Source organism: Ursus americanus, chromosome 8 (assembly GCF_024610735.1).
Source record: "Ursus americanus isolate L20-20 chromosome 8, mUrsAme1.1.p, whole genome shotgun sequence".
Classification (NCBI taxonomy): domain Eukaryota; kingdom Metazoa; phylum Chordata; class Mammalia; order Carnivora; family Ursidae; genus Ursus; species Ursus americanus.
In genome coordinates this window covers 81,526,546-81,546,145 of record NC_142134.1, presented here as the reverse complement: position 1 = coordinate 81,546,145, position 19,600 = coordinate 81,526,546, and the positions used below count along the sequence as shown (strand labels likewise).

The 19,600-nt window shown below is 43.9% G+C and overlaps 1 protein-coding gene across 1 annotated transcript in view; it reads left to right on the top strand.

Annotated features, from left to right (window-relative positions):
- The window catches only part of HTT (huntingtin), a 137,113-nt gene that overhangs the window by 739 nt on the left and 116,774 nt on the right, over window positions 1-19,600 (top strand). The window contains exon 2 of the mRNA XM_087864327.1: window positions 13,621-13,704. Coding sequence (XP_087720453.1) covers window positions 13,621-13,704 — 84 coding nt within the window. The remainder of the gene's footprint in view (window positions 1-13,620; window positions 13,705-19,600) is intronic.

The window sequence follows — 19,600 nt, the reverse complement described above, 5'->3', positions numbered from 1 at the left end:
AGGGGGGAGCGCTGGGGCACAGGACACTTCGCGAAGAGCAGGGCATGGGGGACGGAGCGATGGGGGGAGAGTGATGACATCATGCCTTTAGGCCGCCGGGGGTGGGAAGGGCGCGGGAGTGCGGTCCAAGCCCAGCGGGAATAATGTTCCTGGGGGCTCTTTACACAGTCTGTGCCTTGAAGCTGCTTCTCACATTCTCGAGGCATGTCGGCTAGGTCGCGAGTCGCACTGGTAGCATCAGAAGAGACCCGCTTGTCTAAGTTCAAGTTGGTCTGCAGACCCTTGAGTTGTGGTTGCCAAGTAAGTGGGGAGCTGCTTAGAAGGTCATTATTAAGAAGTGAGAAATAATAAAATCGACTTGAATAGTAGGAGGAGTCGACTTAAGTTTCTTGCCTGTTCTCAGTTGGACATAAAAACAACGCGTTGCCGAGGGAGAGGTTAATTGCTGCGGGATGAAGGATGTGCCTTACACTAGCACTGTGGTCCAGCTTGCCTGCGGTCCCCATGGGCGGCTCCTGTTTCCTTCTTTGGACACGTCCTGCTACTGTTTGAAAGCTAGGGGTCTCTGTTGCTTGTGCCTGGAGACCATACCTTCCAGCAGAGCCCAAGCAACCCGCCCCCCCCCCCCCCGCCCGGGTCTGCGTGAGGCCCTTCTCTCCCCTTGGGGCATTGCATTTTCCATCTGGATGCGTACAAGGTGGCGTTTAATGAGGACAGTGTTCAAGGGGCAGCCCCTTTAAGAAGCTCCCTCTCATTTTTAGTAATGTTTTCTCGCTTGTTATGTTTCTGACGTGATCCTTGCTGTGTCCTGAGAGTTTTAATTAGAAAATGAGGATTCCGGGAGTAATGTTGATTCATCTGTTAGGATAAAATTTAGAAATAAATCAGTTTTTCTTCCAAGAGGTGAAAAACCTGCTTGGATGCTTAGAGAAAAACATTTTTAAAAAACAATTTGACTTATTTCTACAGCAAGTAATTTATAACCATAATTTGTGGAAGACTTTTCTTGTAGTGCCTCTCCAGGAGGTAGATGTCATGCAGGTTCACAGCTGCCTGGATCTTGTGTAACAGGAAGTGCTAAGCAGGGCTTGGATGGGAAGGGAGACCTTAGTGCTGTCACTGTCTGTGGGCTTGTTCGAACACTCAGTCTAAAAATCTGCCATCTATTTCTTATGCTGATTTGACCAAACCTGAATTTGCTTATCTTCAAAATATGGGTATAAAGAGGTTTCTTTCTACAGCTGCCTTGACAAAAGTAGATAGATGCTGTTTTATTACTTTATTTTAAGGTATTGTGTGATTGACTTATTTTAAAAGTGTAATCTATTATTTTCATGTAAGTAGCACACTCACATGATGCAAATTCTAAAATTACTGAAAGATAATAATTAAAATGTCTTTCTCCCACTCCTTTCTCCTGAGTACCTAACTCTGTTCCCAGAGGCAAGCTTTATTATACTTCTTCCTTGTGTATCCTTACAGATCTAAACCATGCATATATGAAGATAGATTTTAAATTATTTAAAAGAAGTATTTCAGAATACTAACTTCTAAAGTTTCTTAGCATGCTCTGAAATCAACTACATTGGCCTAATTGTAGTTATTTTATTTAATTAATTTATCTTTAAAGATTTTATTTATTCATTCGATAGAGAGAGAGACAGCGAGAGAGGGAACACAAGCAGGGGGAGTGGGAGAGGAAGAAGCAGGCTCCCAGCAGAGGACCCTGACGTGGGGCTCGATCCCAGAACGCCAGGATCACGCCCTGAGCCAAAGGCAGACGCTTAACGACTGAGCCACCCAGGCGCCCCTAATTGTAGTTATTTTAAATAAAATGCATACATGTCGTATTTGTAGGCACTTTGCTGTTGAGAAAGCAGGTATTCATTAATCTGGAGTAACAAACTCTGCTTACGAGTTTGGATCTTGGTATTTCTGTTCAGGTGCTTCAGCTGAAAAATCCATTCGCTAAAGTAGGATTGTCCAAAAACAATTTAGAAAGTGTCTGTTCTATTTTTATGGTTCTCCTCTGTTGCGTGGAGCTGTGGTGTCACGGCCATGCGTGGGCTTCAGTTGAAGTATCTGAGTGCCTGCTTGCTGCTCAGCCTGTAGGGTGCAGGGGTGCTGGGCAGGACCCGCTACAGTCTCAGCAGGGCTGGCATGCGGAGGAGGGGGCGTGCCAGAGAGGGGGACGGTCCTAACTATAATTATGAGGCGATTGACATTTGCATTTGGTACTTTCTTATTGTCCTTCAGATTCCCACCTGGTTTCCCCCTGACTTTAATTATTCATTCATCTATACGTATTTACTGAACATCTGATGTATGCCTCTGTGGTGGGAGTTGCAGGGCTGTAGCTGTCAACAGATAAAGTTCTGCCCTTGTGAGGTTTTCATTTCAGTGAGGGACGTAGACAATAAGATGGATAAGTAAAATATAGAGTATGTTAAAGAGTGATAAATGAAGGAGGAACAGCAAAGCAGGGAAAGGAACTAGGAAATGTCAGGGCTGATAAGGTGTTGACATTTTAGATAGCGTGTCCAGGGAAGGGCCATTGAGATTGTGACTTTCGAGTAAACACCTGAAGAGAGTCAAAGATAGAGCCGGGAAGGTGTATGGAGGAGAGGCATTCCAGGGAGGGGAACAGGTCCAGAGGCCCCCCCTGTTTGAGGAATACCGAGGAGGTCGGTTTGGTTGGTTGGTTGAATTAGTGAGAGGGAGACTCTTAGTAGGGGGTGAGGTAAGAGGGAGCGGGAGTGCCACGCTGGCTGAGTCGGCCCTCCCTTGTAGGTGGATTAAAGACATGGGCATTTATTCTAGGTGAGAGGGGAGGTCATTGCAGGGTTTGGTGGGAGGAGTGGCGGAATTTGAGTTCCATTTTAAGTGAATACTGGTTGAGACCAGAGTGAAGGGGAGCATGGGCCGAAGCAGGAAACCAGTTAGGAAGCTAGTAAAGTGGTCCTGTGAGAGATGCCAGTTGCTTCTGTCGTGATGCTGTCAGTGAGCGGCAAGGTGAAAAGTGACGGGATTTTCAAGGTAGAACCAACAGGACTTAGCCTCTCTGCTAAGTGTGAGGTGATTTAGCTGAGGTTGATGTTCCAGGATATATTCAGCTGCAAATAACGGGAATCCCTGCTGCAGTAGCTCAAACAGGTGAGAGTTCACTGTAAGGCCAAGTGAGTCTGTGTGAGGAGGCTGAACACGGAGATGAGGGACCTGGCCCCTTCCTTTCTAACTTCCTTTCTTCTCCTTCCCTTCCCCCCTTCCCCCCTTCCTCCCCTTCCCTATACCCAACGTGCGGTTTAGACTTGGGACCCCCAGATCAAGAGTTGCTTGCTCTACTGACTGAGCCAGCGGACGGCCCAGTCTTTCTTGCACTTAGTTTGTAAGCCCTTGTCCTCATTCTTTCCAGTTTTTTGAAGTTGAGTTATTGTGGAATTGAAACCATTCTTTAGGTATTCTGGACACTAGACCCTTATCAGATACATGATTTTTAGAACATTCTTCCTTTCTGTGGATTGTCTCTTCATTTTCTTGGTAGTGTCCTTTGAAAGCACAAATGTTTTTGATTTTGATGAAGTCCAGTTTTCTATTTTGTCTCTGGTTGCTGTGCTTTAGGTGTCATATCTATGAAACTGTTGCCTGATTCGCGGTCACAGAGATGTATTATTCCTGTGTTTTTGTCTAAGTATTTTAGAGTTTTACATTTATATCCGATCCATTTTGAGTTAATTTTTATATATGGTGTAAGGTAAGGGTCCTTCTTCATTCTTTTGCATATGGATGTCCAGTTGTCCCAGTACCATTTATTGAAAAGACTCTTCTTTCCCCGTTGAATTGTATTGGCACCCTTGTTAAAAATTAATAGCCCATGAATGTATGGATTTATTTCTGGACTTTCAATTCTTTTTTTTTTCTTTTTAAGATTTTATTTATTTATTTGAGAGAGAGAGTGAGCGAGCAAGAGAGCACAAGCAGGGGAGCAGCAGAGGCAGAGGGAGAAGCAGACTCCCAGATGAGCAGGGAGGCCGATGCAGGGCTGGATTCCAGGACCCTGGGATCATGACCTATGCCAAAGTCAGATGCTTCACCAACTGAGCCACCCAGATGCCTCTGGACTTTCAATTGGTTTAAATGTCTATCCTGTACCAGTACTATACAGTCTTGATTACTATAGTTTTTTTTTGTTGTTGTTGTTGTTATCACAATTTCAAATCATGAAATTTGAGTCCTCCAACTTTGTTCTTTGTTAAGATAGTTTTGGCTCTCCTGGGCCCCATGTGTTTCTATATGGTTGTAAGATCAAATTGTCAGATTCTACAAAGAAGCCAGCTAGGATTCTGATGGGGATGGCATTCAATCTGTGGATCAGTTTGGGGAGTATTGGCACCTTAACAATATTAAGTCTTCTGATTTATGGACATTGCAAAGTTTTTATGTAAAGGGTCAGAAAGTGGGCCATTTTTAGGCTTCGTGGGCACAGTGTCTATGTCACAACTACTCCCCTCTGCCGTGGTGGAATAAAAGCAGTCAGAGGCAATATGTGAATGAGTGAGTAGGGCTGCGTTCCAGTAACATTTTATTGATGACATTGAATTTGAATTTCATGTAATTTTCATATGTCACAAACTATTATTATTATTATTATCATCAACCATTTAAGGATGTGAAAACATTTTTTAGCTTGCAAACCAGCCCCAAACAGGCAGGCTGTAGCTTGCCCATCCCTAGATTAATTATGATCAGACCACTTTCGTGAAGCATTTCTTTTCTGGTTACTTTTTATTAACTAGTTTAAAAAATTATAAAAGGTACACATATTATCGTCAGATGTTTTCAAACAGCACAGAAGATGAAAAATAAAGCCCTCCTCCCAGTCTGTCCTAGTCTTATTAGCTAAAAATAACAATTATTAAACTTCTTTTGTCTTCCCTGATTTTTTAATGCACATTCAAGCATTTAAATGTGTCTCTGTTTTTGTTTGCATGACTTTATTTCTCAAACAGCAGCATATCATAGACACTGTTCCATAGCAGTACATATAATTCTTCCCAACTGCTGTATAATAGGGTAGAATTTATTTGTTTATTTATTTGGGGGTGAAATTCACATAACATAAGAGGAACCATTTTACAGAGTGTGTGACTCAGTGACAGTTCATACGTGGACAAGAACTTTTTTTTTTAAAAGCACTTGGAGCTGTGACGGCAGAGGTTTCACACTGTCCTGGCTTTCAGATGACTGCTGGTGTATTCTCTCCACCGGAGAGCCCCCGCCGTTACCTCTGGTGCCTGAAAGTGAGCCAGCCATCTGGTGAACTACCTTGGAGCCGTCCACCCTCAAGACATTGAGTCTTATTCAGACAAGAAGGAAACATAAAACACCGTGTGAGACACTGGTTAATGTTGTGCTGAATTGAATCAGCTCGGGTGCTGGAATATGTGTTAGAGACGTGATCTGCCGTAGATCCTTGCTGCTCAAAGTGTGGTCTCAGGGCCGGCAGTTTGCTGTCACTCGTGAGCTTATACGGAGTACAGGCTCTTCCCCCACCTGAGACGTACCGAATCAGAGTCTGCATTTTGACTAGTTCTGTGAGCAGTCTGTGTGCACGCTAAAGCTTGAAAAGCCGCACTGTAGATGGCCAGGCTCCGTTGTTAACAATGCTGTCAACGTGTGGGAGGGAAGACACGGGCTGCTTGTGTATGTCCAGGTGTAGCTGAGGCAATGTCACTTCTCTGTCCCAGGGCCATCGAGCGTTTGTGTAGCTCCAAAGCAGGTTGTAACCCTGACACATGAGCCACACTGGGCTTGAAGAGCTCCCAGTGGGAATGGGGACTTAAGTGGGGACTGGACTTGACCTGGAAGGGACCCTTTCAACCAAGTGCTGGTTTTGTGCCAGGCTGTGTTCTGGGTCCTGGGGTTACAGCAGTGAGCAAGACGAATGGTGATGAATATTATGGAGAGAACAAAACAGAATGAAGGGGAGAGGGGTGTGCAATTATATTTAGAGCATAAGTGCACTGAGAAGGTTCTGCTGGAGCAGAGTGGAAGGAGCAAGCTGTTTGGATATCTGGAAGAAGAGATCTAGGGAGAGAACAGAAAACTGAGTGTGCATTCACATTTGGGGAATAGTAAGGAGGCCAGTGGCTGAAGCAAAATGAAGGGCAGGAATAGGAGACGAGGTTAGAGAGGTGGGAGATTAGAGATGAGGGTCAACCAAGTGGGGCTTTGTGCACCAATGTAATAAGGACCTTGGACTTTACTCTGCCCAGATGCATACTTGTGTGGTAAAATAAATGATCTAATTCATGTTTCTAAAAGATCACTTCGACAGCACCAAATGCTAGCAAGGACGAAACTGGGTGGGTCACTTAATCATTGCTGGTGGGCATACAAAATGGTACGGCTACTCTGGAAGACAGTTTGGCAGTTTCTTATAGAACAGAATGTACAATTACTATTTGACCTGGCAGTTGTACTCCTGAGCATTTATCCCAGAGAAATGAAAAATTCTGTTCATGGAAGACCTAGCACACAGGTGTTTATATGGCAGCTTTACTCATAATAGCCAGAATGTGGAATCAGCTTCGACGTCCTTCGACAGGTGAATGGTCCAGCTGCTCCGCTCCAGATAACCTGCTACAGCTTAGGTGACTCCAGAGGAAATCATGCCAGTGAAAACAGCCAGTCCTGAAAGGCTACAGACTCTATAATTCTATTTATGTAACATTTTTTGAAATGACAGTGTTTTAGGAACAGAGTAGATAAGAGGTCTCCACTGTTAGGGAGAGTGTGTGGGGGGGTGGCTGTGGCTCTAGGAGGGGCCCTTGTGGTGATGGAAATGTTCTATGTCTGTGGTGGATCCATAAACTTACACAGCTGATAAAATTGTATAGAACTAAACACATACACACAAATGAAGAAAAGACTTTCTTCATTTAGCTTAACAGATTGGTGTTTTGAAATTCACCTTTTTTTAGGTAGTCGTTGTTACTGTGTTTAGTTAGATCACCAGTAAGAAAGGCTTTATTTATTTTTTAATTTAATTTTATTTATTTTAGAGAGAGAGAGAGCAAGCGGTGGGGAAGGAGAGGGACAGTCAGACTCCATGCTGAGCACAGAGCCAAATGACTGGGCTTGATCTCACTATCCTGAGATCATGACCCGAGCCAAAATCAAGAGTCCCGACACTTAACTGACTGAGCTGCCCAGGCGCTCCAAGAAAGGCTTTATTTTAATGGTGCTTTTCTATGACACAGACTGTAGATTGGGGAAGTCTCAGTCCTTGGTTCCCCTAATCAAACAGCACTTTTATTTTTAAATTAGGTGACACATAATTCCACAATGAGTTTTGGTGTCCCCTTCCTTCCTAAAATCTGTCTGAAGGAGCTGTAATGTTTCAGGAGCACTGACATTAGTACCGTACTTGGTGGAAGCGAAGTGGCCACGGCAGGAGGCAACAAGTGGGGAGGCCTCAGTCCTGCTCGCTGGCTGGGCTGTGCAGGTGCGACGGGAAGGTGAGTGTGCAGAGCCGGAAAAATGCAAGACGAGCAGCGTTTTTCAAGAGCCTGTGAAGTCCAGGCCTTTCCCCTGCCAGCCCTCAGCCTGGAACCACATTTTTCAAGCCGAGTCTCAAAATAACACGATATTAGCCATAAGAATTTAGACGACGGTTGAATTCCCATTCTTAGAATTCATTCTTCAGTAATTGTTTTAACGTGGTCCTAGCGTGCTGTAGAGGCCTGGCCTTTTTTATGCACCTCCTTGCAAATGTGTGTTTCTGTGCATGTTGTGTCACTACAAAAGAGGGGCCGACTGAAGTTTGCATTTTGAAGGTGAAGTTAGCATGATTGTGTTTACCAAAGTTGGAAGAGGCAGGACTGCTTACCCAGTTCGTCCAGTTTATGCTCAGAACAAGGCGGTTCCCTTTTTATCTTAATTTCCATGCTTAATTTTCACATAGAACAAGCCAGTTTGACCTATCAGTTCATCAGTCGGAGTTAAATTCCATGGGGGAATGAAGTGGTTATGGTTTTCTTAAATTTCCAAGTTCGCTTCTTGGACAAAATAAAATAGGAAGGAGGTATTTCAAGCAGGGACCATAGACTGTACAAGAACTGAGTTCGAAGATGCACGACCTAAACAACTGAGTTGTTCTGAGTGCCCAGAGTTCCCTGAAGGCTGGGGAGTGTGGACGTCTGGCAAGTATCCTGATGCCGTGTTCTCATGGGCCTGGTTAGACCCGGTTTGGAAGCAGGCACCACCTGGCAGTGGCTTGTGCTGTGTACGTTGCGGGGGCGCGCTTGTTGCTTTCAGTGGGTAATACTGGGTGGATTGTTTTTCCCCTTTTCCGATAGTTTTGGTTGATGTCTCTTCGTTGGGGGTGTCTGAGGGTAAAGTCCGATCCCACACTTTAAAAATGTGGGTATTCTTCAGTGTGATGAAAGGGGGGTGTTTTTTACAGGGGTTGGTTATACTTGTCTGCCTTTTTAAGCAGGCGTTTCTTAGAGTTTGACTCTGATGTAGTAAAATTGTGCAGTTCTTTAATGATAATGTATCAGTTTCACACATTTAGCCGTGTTGGCAGTAACAATGGATTTGAGAAAAATGGAGCAAAATTAATGTATTTGGTAGCAATCAGATGGTTTGTGTTTATGCTTCTCACACAAAACAAGTACTTACCAATTATTGTTTGAATTGCAATGGCCAGTTTAGCAACCTTGGAAAACTTTGTCCTACCTGCAGAATTTTGTGGTTCTTGGGCTATCAGTTTTTGTGTGGAAATATCAAATTTCATCAGTGCTACGAAGTGATTGTGAATCAAGTAAGAAGAGAAACTTGAAATATGTGTGCTTTCTCCTTAGCTGACCGTGATAGAAAGTGTACTGTTCTCTCTTTCATAATAAGGATCACCAAAGGTGCTGTTAGGAGACCTGTGACGGTCTGGCGTGTGGCAGGCGGGTCGCACGGGCTCCGGCTCCAATTTCCACGGTGTTTGAGCTCAAGTACCTGGGGATCGCTCCACTGCTGCTGTTTTGTTGTTTTTTTTTTTTCAGTAGCTTTGCTGTTTCTACTTTTTTTTTTTCCCCATCTCTTGGTTCTAGAAACTCAGGTTCAAAGTAATTATCATTTATCTTCTGAATCCTATCTGTAAGATTGACTCAAGAACTTTTGAGTCAGTTTTAATGTGTATTTCATTTATTCTTCTGCAGAAAATGTGGATTTATCCCTTTCCTTATCAGCGTTTTATGAACATCTGTGAAGTGTAGGTGTTGTGCTGAGCGCTAGTAACAGAGACGTGCTGTGGCCCTGCTCTGAGTCTGTCGTCCTGGAGCAGTTGTTGCCAGAGTGGCCTGGAGGCCGGCTGGCGGGGCCTGGCGAGGGAGCCCGGGGAATAGGACAGGCTTTCCCCACAAGGAGCTCAATGAGGAGGAGCGGAAGGAGATAGACAACGGAAGAATGTATTTTTATTTTCTTGGGTGAGATCCATATTCTGTCGTTGACTTTTTGCTCGCTTCATGAACGTGGGGCGACAGCACAGGTAGGTCTTATGAAATCAGGCTCAGGCCTTGACAGCTGTGCTGTTTGTTGCTCGCTGGATTCTTTTGGTTTATCCTATATATGAAGAGGGAGACAAAGTTCTTGTTTTTTTTTGTTTTAAAGATTTTCTTTATTTATTTGATAGAGAGAAACAGGTAGAGAGGGAACACAAGCAGGGGGAGTGGGAGAGGAAGAAGCAGACTCCCTGTTGAGCATTCCCCCGCCCATGCAGGGCTCCGTCCCAGGACCCTGGGATCATGACTTGAGCCAAAGGGAGACGCTTAACGACTGAGCCACCCGGGCATCCCCAAAGTTCTTGTTAAGACTCATATCTGTCACTCTGAAAAGGTAAATGTTCCATTGGCCTGGCTGGTTCTCCGACAGGCATGTGCGTAATTAGTGTGAAGCTGGTAACTTTTTTACTCTTTTCTGGTACCCTGGTATGTGAATTCAGTTCATTTCAGGCCTTGGGCAGATTTTCACTTTGGAAATCAAAAGGTAATGGATAGGTGACTTAGTTTGTTTCCTAAATGCTTAAAATGGTCAATGTTCTTCAATTTTCTTGATGGCGGTCTTACACTGGGTGAATTCTAAGCTTTTGTAATGGAGAATTTAATCTAGTGGTTTAAAGAAGAGAACATTTTAATTCTCATAGCACTTTCTTCTTTCTTCTCTCAATCCAGGTATAATTTACAAAGAGCACAGTGTGCCCTGTTTGTGTACAGTTCTGTGAGCTTTGCCAAGTGCATAACGGTGTGTAACTACTACACATTTGTGGTTTAGCTCAGTTTCATCACCCCCTCAAGCTTCCCCTGCCTCTTTTCGGCCACTCCTCTCCCAGCGCCTGGAAATTACTGATGTAGTTTTGTCTCTTCCGGAACATATAGATGGACTCTCCCTCCCTGTAGTCTTGAATCTGGTACGTTGAGATGCGGAACATATAGATGGACTCTCCCTCCCTGTAGTCTTGAATCTGGTACATTGAGATGCGGAAAATATAGATGGACTCTCTCTCCCTGTAGTCTTGAATCTGGTACGTTGAGATGCGGAACATATAGATGGACTCTCCCTCCCTGTAGTCTTGAATCTGGTACGTTGAGATGCGGAACATATAGATGGACTCTCCCTCCCTGTAGTCTTGAATCTGGTACGTTGAGATGCGGAACATATAGATGGACTCTCCCTCCCTGTAGTCTTGAATCTGGTACGTTGAGATGCGGAACATATAGATGGACTCTCCCTCCCTGTAGTCTTGAATCTGGTACGTTGAGATGCGGAACATATAGATGGACTCTCCCTCCCTGTAGTCTTGAATCTGGTACGTTGAGATGCGGAACATATAGATGGACTCTCCCTCCCTGTAGTCTTGAATCTGGTACGTTGAGATGCGGAACATATAGATGGACTCTCCCTCCCTGCAGTCTTGAATCTGGTACGTTGAGATGTGGAACATATAGATGGACTCTCCCTCCCTGTAGTCTTGAATCTGGTACGTTGAGATGCGGAACATATAGATGGACTCTCCCTCCCTGTAGTCTTGAATCTGGTACGTTGAGATGCGGAACATATAGATGGACTCTCCCTCCCTGTAGTCTTGAATCTGGTACGTTGAGATGCGGAACATATAGATGGACTCTCCCTCCCTGTAGTCTTGAATCTGGTACGTTGAGATGCGGAACATATAGATGGACTCTCCCTCCATGTAGTCTTGAATCTGGTACGTTGAGATGCGGAACATATAGATGGACTCTCCCTCCCTGCAGTCTTGAATCTGGTACGTTGAGATGCGGAACATATAGATGGACTCTCCCTCCCTGCAGTCTTGAATCTGGTACGTTGAGATGCGGAACATATAGATGGACTCTCCCTCCATGTAGTCTTGAATCTGGTACGTTGAGATGCGGAACATATAGATGGACTCTCCCTCCATGTAGTCTTGAATCTGGTACGTTGAGATGCGGAACATATAGATGGACTCTCCCTCCCTGTAGTCTTGAATCTGGTACGTTGAGATGCGGAACATATAGATGGACTCTCCCTCCCTGCAGTCTTGAATCTGGTACGTTGAGATGCGGAACATATAGATGGACTCTCCCTCCCTGCAGTCTTGAATCTGGTACGTTGAGATGCGGAACATATAGATGGACTCTCCCTCCCTGCAGTCTTGAATCTGGTACGTTGAGATGCGGAACATATAGATGGACTCTCCCTCCCTGCAGTCTTGAATCTGGTACGTTGAGATGTGGAACATATAGATGGACTCTCCCTCCATGTAGTCTTGAATCTGGTACGTTGAGATGCGGAACATATAGATGGACTCTCCCTCCCTGCAGTCTTGAATCTGGTACGTTGAGATGCGGAACATATAGATGGACTCTCCCTCCCTGCAGTCTTGAATCTGGTACGTTGAGATGCGGAACATATAGATGGACTCTCCCTCCCTGCAGTCTTGAATCTGGTACGTTGAGATGCCGTTGTGTGTGCTAGTGGTGCGCTCCTTCTTACTGCCAGGCAGCATTCTGTTGTCTGGTTGTGGGTGTTTGCCCGCCCATCCACCGAGTGAAGGGTATTTGGGTTGTTTCCATTGCAGTGCTTTTGAAGTGGGTGGCTCCTGAGGATGGGAGGTGAGAACGCTCTGCTTCTTGTGGTCACTTAGGGTCTCAGGCTCCTCCCATCCTGTTGGTTCTGCAGTCTTCTTGTCTTTATCTGTACGGGCAACAACGGGGTGTTGGGCATGTTTGTTCTGGTTGGAGGGACTAGAAGGGGAGGTACCCAGGGCAGATACCGGTGAGGCAGATACTTCATATATCACTTCATTCCCATTTCATCTGTGGGAATGAAGGCGTGTGTCTCTCCCTACCTGCAGGGAGGCTAAGCGATGGAACTTCTAACTGGGGGGCATGTGTCCAAGAAGGAAAGATTGGTATTTGGGTGGGTGAGTAGCAGGCAGACTGCAGTATTAACTTACCAGTAAAAGTCCCATTTAGGAAAGAGACCAGTGAGAAAGATGCACTCACCAGTCCCTATAATGACAGACTCTAATTGGCCAGTTATTGGGAAGCCCCCTCTCTACTTGCCATGAAGGAGGCTTCTCGCTCAGGCCCTGATTCTTTTCTTTTTGAAACCCCTGTCTGTTCTTTTTGGCTCCTGGCTTCCCCCTTTGGAGGTTCGTCCTTGACCCTTTTCTTCTCCAGCCGTGTCTGAAGTCTTTTGGAGGCATTGCCTTCATTGGATTTGTACAGTTTGTAATAGCTTGTTCCTTCAGATGCACTTTTTGGAGCCCGAGGGTTGCACTGGGGACTAAATAGTCACAAGTGTTCGCAGGTTAGACCTCTGCCCCTTTGGTAATACAATTCCCTCAAAAACTAGTAGTCTTCTGGTTTAGTTGTTTCTGGTTAGTATGATGTCCTGGTAACCACACTCAGATTCTCTGAATGTAGTTCTTTAGCCTGGTTTAATTTTTGGCTTCCTTTTTGGATCACCCGTCTACCCCTTGTTCTGAAGGTGCGTACCTGGAAGGCGTCTGAAGCTGCAGGTTTGGGTGGGAAGCAAGCACCTTTACTCCGATCTTGAGTGGGCTGTTTGTCTCCCTGTGTTGCCCTGGAAGTCCTCACAGGGGGCTTCTTCTAAGCTGTCTGGGGGTGTAAAAGCTGTTGGTCTCTCCACAGAGAGCATGAGGTCTGCCATCAGTTACAGTGTGATTTCGAGCAGTAGAGGCAGCTAGGTATGAAGAGTAGGTATGATGCTGTATTTCATTGAATCACATGGCCCCTCGTCCATCAGTGTGATCTTGGGCGAGTCACTGTTTGCACTGCAGTTTCTCCTCTAAAGTGGGAAAAGTAGGTGCATCGGTGACATCACCCGACTTTTCTGTGGAGCCGTGTAGTTTAGGGAGCCTTTGGTTGAGCTCATCTGTGCCTCCCCAAGCTGATCCCGCCCCCCCCCCCCCCCCCCCGCAGCACGGAGTATGCTGTTTCTTCCTGGTGGTCCAGAAGTGCTGTGGAATGAATGAATGATGTATGGAAAGCGGTGGAGTGGGTAATTCAACACATGTTCACTTTTCCTTTTTTTTTCTTTTAGAAAGAAAGAACTCTCAGCCACCAAGAAAGACCGCGTGAACCATTGTCTGACAATATGTGAAAACATAGTGGCCCAGTCACTCAGGTAATTGCACTTTGAACTTTCTGGCAAAAATTAAGACTGTATTTTTGTTCCTAATGGGCTAGAATATTCTTTGTCTCCCCAGTTCTCTTAAAACATTTAAAGGCCCATTTTCTCTTTATTTCTGGCCATAACTCTAAGGGGTCATGTGTCCTTTTTGTAACTTATGTACGACAGTTGTAACCGTGATTATAATTGAACAGCGTGTTTCTGTTTCATTAGCACTCTTGATAACCGTGATCATTGAACAATCTTCTGTTTGATATTTTACATTATGGCAGTACTCGGAATGACAGGAGACTGTCCAGTGACATCTCTTGCGTTTGCTTCTCATTGGCACCCTGCTGCTGTTTGGGTGCGCCCAGCAGTGGCCGGCGCCTGCTCACCTGCGCTTGGGGACCCGTTGACTGTAGGCCAGTCTCCCTGCTTCATCTTTATTTTGGGGTGAACTCGTGTCACCTTCTTTTATATCTTTGCTAAGTCTCTTCATTCTCTTTGCTTTCGGTTGTCTGTCTTTCTGACCACTGTTCCTAGTGGCTGTGGATGGTAAATATTTCAGGCCTGTTTCTAGGGCCTGAGTAGGAAACAGATGTGCCTGAGGTTTCTGAATTCTGTTACCTGGCTGGATGTGGGTGAAATACTTCTCTCCTTGCTTTTCTTTCTCTTAGAACAAGTAATTCATGTTATTGTCCTGCTTGGAAGCTGGAAAGAGCTCTCTCTAATAATACAATAGTTAGAATAATAATATTAGATCACAGATATATGCAATATATCACATATAATAATTCATTTTAGCTGAACTTGTTCCATCGTTTGGGAAATGTGGTGGATGATTTCTTTTTCTAATTTGTAGAAATGCGGGAAGCAAATGAAATAACAAATGAGAGTATGTGCTGAAAATAAAAATTCTAAGTTAGCATGCTATTGTAGAAAACAACACTATGATAAAAGTAGGGAAAAAAAGGTTTGAATCCATTTCTACTCCTTATAAGCCAGCTGATTTTGCATAAGTTTAACTTCTTCCAGTCTCTGTTGCTGCAGTTGTGAACGGTGAGTCCTGATTTTTAGGGCTCTTGTGAGATTGGGTGATGCTGCATATGTGTTTGTAGCCACATGGGAGCGACAGCTCTGTACGCTTGTGAAGGGTCTTGTTCAGAGCTTTCAGGTGTCACTGCTCTCATGAGACGTGACCTCAATCCCTGACAAGCAGTCGCTGCCACGGCAGAGTTCTGCTCATCTGACCTGCAGCCTCCAGGACTCCAGGAACATTTCACTGTGACAGCTTACAGATCCAGGAGACGTACTCTCTTCCACTTGGAATGTTTCCTGCTCTGTACTTACTCAGTTTCTTTCATCATTCTCAGTGGAATTGATGGAATGTCGGCTTAGATTTTCATATTAGTAAAGTATGTTGGGATATCTTAGGACTGGTTTGTGGCTCAGTTTGCCATCTTAAATCGAAATAGTAGCTGTTAATGGTTTTCACAATGGTCTATTTCTTCTGTTTTATGGAGTAATGCTGATGGTCATACTTCTTGTTCTACAGAGGGACATGTTGATGGGGTATTTTATGGAGCCAGAGGGGTCGTCTTTGGTGTCATCAGATCAAAGAACAATTTAGTTTTAATATACTTTCCATACTTTGCAGGAATTTCAGAGTGTAGAGCTTAAATTGATAGTTTTCTATTTATGAAATGTTCTTTATACCTGGTATTTCCTGTGATCTCTCCTTGAATATAACTAAATCTTTGGTACATTTCTGAGGCTTCTGTGATATACTAACCTTGTCTCCAGTGGGGTTATTTCAGTGGTAACTTCTGGAGTTTTTAATGTGGAAAGTCATCTAAAACTTCATGGGTATTGTGACTACTAGTGTACTTCAGCTCCCAATTTGGTCATCTAACCTAGTTCCTAAATATGGATGGGCGTCAAGATCATCCAGAAAATTTGTCAAAAATACAGTAATGAAGATACCTCACCGCCCTCTTTCCCAAACACACTTACATTTTCTGTTCAGGTGTAGTCTGGGGATTTGATTTTAAAAAGTCTCCTCTTGGGACTACCTGGGAACCCTTTTCTAAGTGTGTGCACCTTGATAAAGTGGTTGAGTAAAAATAAACATAGAGAAATCCATAGCTTTCCATATATTAGCGTAGGTCAGTCGGGAAATACCAGGATTCAAGATCCAATTCACAGTGGCACCAACATATAAAATTTCAAGGAACTGACAAGAAAAATGCAGAAAATTTGTGGACTGCTGTTGGCTTTCCTGAAAGGTATAGAGGACTACTTTCCTTCCTAAATGGAAGACTTTTTATCATAAATCTGAATTTTCTCTAGAATAATCCATAAATTTAAATAGCCTTGATCAGAGTTCTAGTAGGGGTATTTTTTAACTTGTTCACCTGCAAGAATAAATACATGAATGTTGCAAGGAAAATCTGAAACATCAGCAATATGGTGAGAGGTGATATACACAATATTAAATTAGTTGTTAGACATTAAAGAAGATACGGGATAGAAAGTTAGAAGAGTGTATGTGTGCATCTGTGTGTGTGAATTTATGGTAAGATCACATTTTGTACCAGTAGTGAAGCGATGGGTTATTGAACCAAATGACTCATGGAGATTTATGTCTGTGCCTCATGTTGCAAACAGACGTAAATGTCAGGTTAATTACTTAAATATAAAAAAATGAAATTGTTATTAGAAAAAGATAATTGATCTCAGGTGGAAGAAGACTAAAAATGTAAAGGAAAATACTGTTTTGACTGGCGTATAGTTCAGTATGTCAAAATCTGCCTTCAGCAAACTTGAAAGTAAATTCAACTTGGGGATGGTATTGACAGCATATATATCAAAGGTTTAAGAGCTGTATAAAGAGCAATTGTAAATCATTAAGGAAAAGACTATCAGCCATAGGAAAGTAAGCAAAGAACATGACCAGGTGGCTCAGGAAGTAAGAAATATGTGTGGGCCAGTGAACCTGACAGCTGACATGTATTTTTTGTTTCCTGTGGGAAAATATTCACATTTACTAGTCATCAGGGGAAAGAGACTAAAACAAAAACAAGAATAGCTTCCATCTGTCAAATTGACAAACATTAAGAAATTCTAAGGATTTTTGTCAGAGTTGATACAACCTTCTTAAAAGGCACTTTGGCAAAATATCAAGCTTTAGATTGTCATCTTTGTGGCAGTCTCACCTGAGGACGTTATCCTCGGGGAAATGTGTGATGATGTCAGTGCAGTGCTGTTCATCCCATTAAAAAATTAAAAATAATCTTAATGACTTATCAGTTGGGGAATTAAAAAAGTAAGATATATTTATAGACGGGAATGTTAGTTAACTTTATAAAAGATGATAGTTAGGTATGTGTATTTGTGACCAGAAAATTTATTAACACTATGTTAACAACTTAAGTTTAAATATCAAGAAAGATATTTACTCTGGCCAAGATAAATACCAAAGACAGATTTACTTTCCTGCCTAAGACAATTGATAATGGACAAAATATATGTGACAGTGGTTTTCAAGACATCAGGCAAAGCATAACAGCAGTCCTCGAAAAATGGAATACTAGTGTGGGAGCCATATGACTTCCCCCTGTTACTGTCTGGAAGGAGTCATGCGGGGAGGGGAAACCCAGGCAGAGCCGTGGGTTGCGTGGTTGAGGAGACAGACAGAGCTGCCAGCTACAGCCAAGTGGGGAGAACACCGAAGAGGAGAGCTGCACGGAATGGTCCCTGAGGCCTGTGGAGGGTGGGATCCTTGAGTCTTCAGCTCCTATGGAAGTGCAGGTGCTTGTGAGGACACAGCTTAGGGCTGGGATAGGATCACCCAGAAGGACCAGGAGGAACACCTGCTGGAACTCACACTGGTCCAGGAAGAGCTCCTGTTCACACTAGCCACAGTGGACAGTGTCTTTCCTGGGCCTTGGCTGGAGTATACAGAAGGGTTTGCCCTCACGGTGGGGTTAACTTAGCCCAAACTAAGATGTTATTCTGGTCCTGCCTGATAAAGCTTACAGGTGAAACCCAAGATCGTACTCTTTCATGGAACATAATTGCTTCCCAGAGCAAAGTTCAGGAGTGTTTATAGGAATTCAGAAGTACATAGTGCCCAAAAAAGTAAAAGTTATGAGATCCGGTGTCCAGTCAAAACTTTTCAGGAGTGTAAGTAAACAGGAAAATAAAATTAGTAGCAGTCAGTTGAAAATGACTCAGAAATTGCATGGATGATAAAATTTGTATAAAACCATGAAAACAGTGACTTTATTTTATGTATTTGAGAAGCTAGAGAAAAGATGGAATGTATTACGTGGAGACAAGACCGTAAAAAGAGCTACGTTGAACAAAGGTGAGAGGCTGCAGATTTCTTGCTGGAAACCATACACGCCTGCAGTCAGTAGGGCGTCATTTGTAAAGTCGTGGCGGGAAATCACCGTGTGACTGCATAGCCAGTACCCATCTCTCTCAAAAACAGGGGTGAAGTAAAGACTTTGTCACACACGCAAAAGCTGAAACAATTTGTATCCAGCAGGCAGCCACTCTAAGAAATAGCAGAGGAAGTGTTTCCGGTAGAAGGGAAGTAAAATCAGAGAGGGGTCTGGGCTCACACAAGGACTGCAGAGCAGGGAATGGTAGCTGTGCCGTGTGCCTGGAAGACTTGCCACCTAATTTTTCACCTCTTCAAAGTTAGTGGATTGCTTGCAGCAAAATTAATAACCATGTATTTTGGGGCTTTATGACATGTGGAAGTAGAATGTGTGACAACACTAGCCTAAAGGCTGGAAATAGCTTGTGTTCGAACGGCCGAGTAGTGCCCCTGCCCCCAGAGACAGCAGGTCCTTATCCCTGAAATCCCATGTAAATATACTCGAAGGGAAAGGGTCTTCCCAGACATGATTAAGTCAAGGGTCGTGAGATGGAGAGATTATCCTGAGTTTTCCAGGGAGGAACCCTAGATGTAGCCACAGGTGTCCTTATGAGAAGGAGGCAGAGGGAGATCTCTCACACACGCACACACACACAGAAGTGTGTGGGCAGCAGTGTGAAGATGGAGCAGAGACAGGCTTGGAGATCAGGGGGAGGCGGCCACAGGCTGAGGGGTGCTGGCCACCACCGCACTAAGAGGCAAGGAGCCCTTCTCCTTTGGAGTCTCTGGAGGGAAGTACCTTGATATTTGGCCCAGTGATACTGATTTTGGCCTTCTGGCTGCAGAGCTGCGGGAGGGCGAGCGCCTGTGGTTTTCAGAACCCAGTTTCTAGTAGTTTGTTACAGCAGCCCCAGGAAACGAACCCAGTACTGTCGTTAGTTTCTCACACTGTATGTGAAGTGGTGTAATGCGTTAAGGCAGACCGGGATAAATTAAAGATGTATACTAAACAGGGCAGCACTTGAAAGCACAACGAAGAGTTGTAGCTAATAAACCAAAAAAGGAGTCATAAAAATACCCAATCCAAAAGAAGGCAGAAAGAGGGAAAACGGCAAATAAAGAGCACCTGGGGTAAGAAGGAAAGAAATGGTATGATAGTAGATTTAAATCTGCTTACGTCAATAATGACATTAAATGTAAGAGACAAGTTTCTTCAGATCTGATGAAAAAACAAGACCTCGTATATCCCGCCTACAGTAAACCCATTTTAAGTAGAAAGGCGCAACTAGCTTAAAAGTAAAAGAATAGAAAGAGGCTGACCATGCTAGCACTGATCAGAGGGAAGCCTGGGTGCTTATGTTAATATCAGGCGCTGGATTTCTAAGAAAAAGCTATTACCAGAAATAGGACGGTCACTTTTGTAATGATAAAGGCATTAGTTCATCAAGGGAGCATAACGGTCCTAAGTGTTTATGCAGCTAAGTACAGAGCTTCAGAAATACATGAAGCAAAACCTGATTG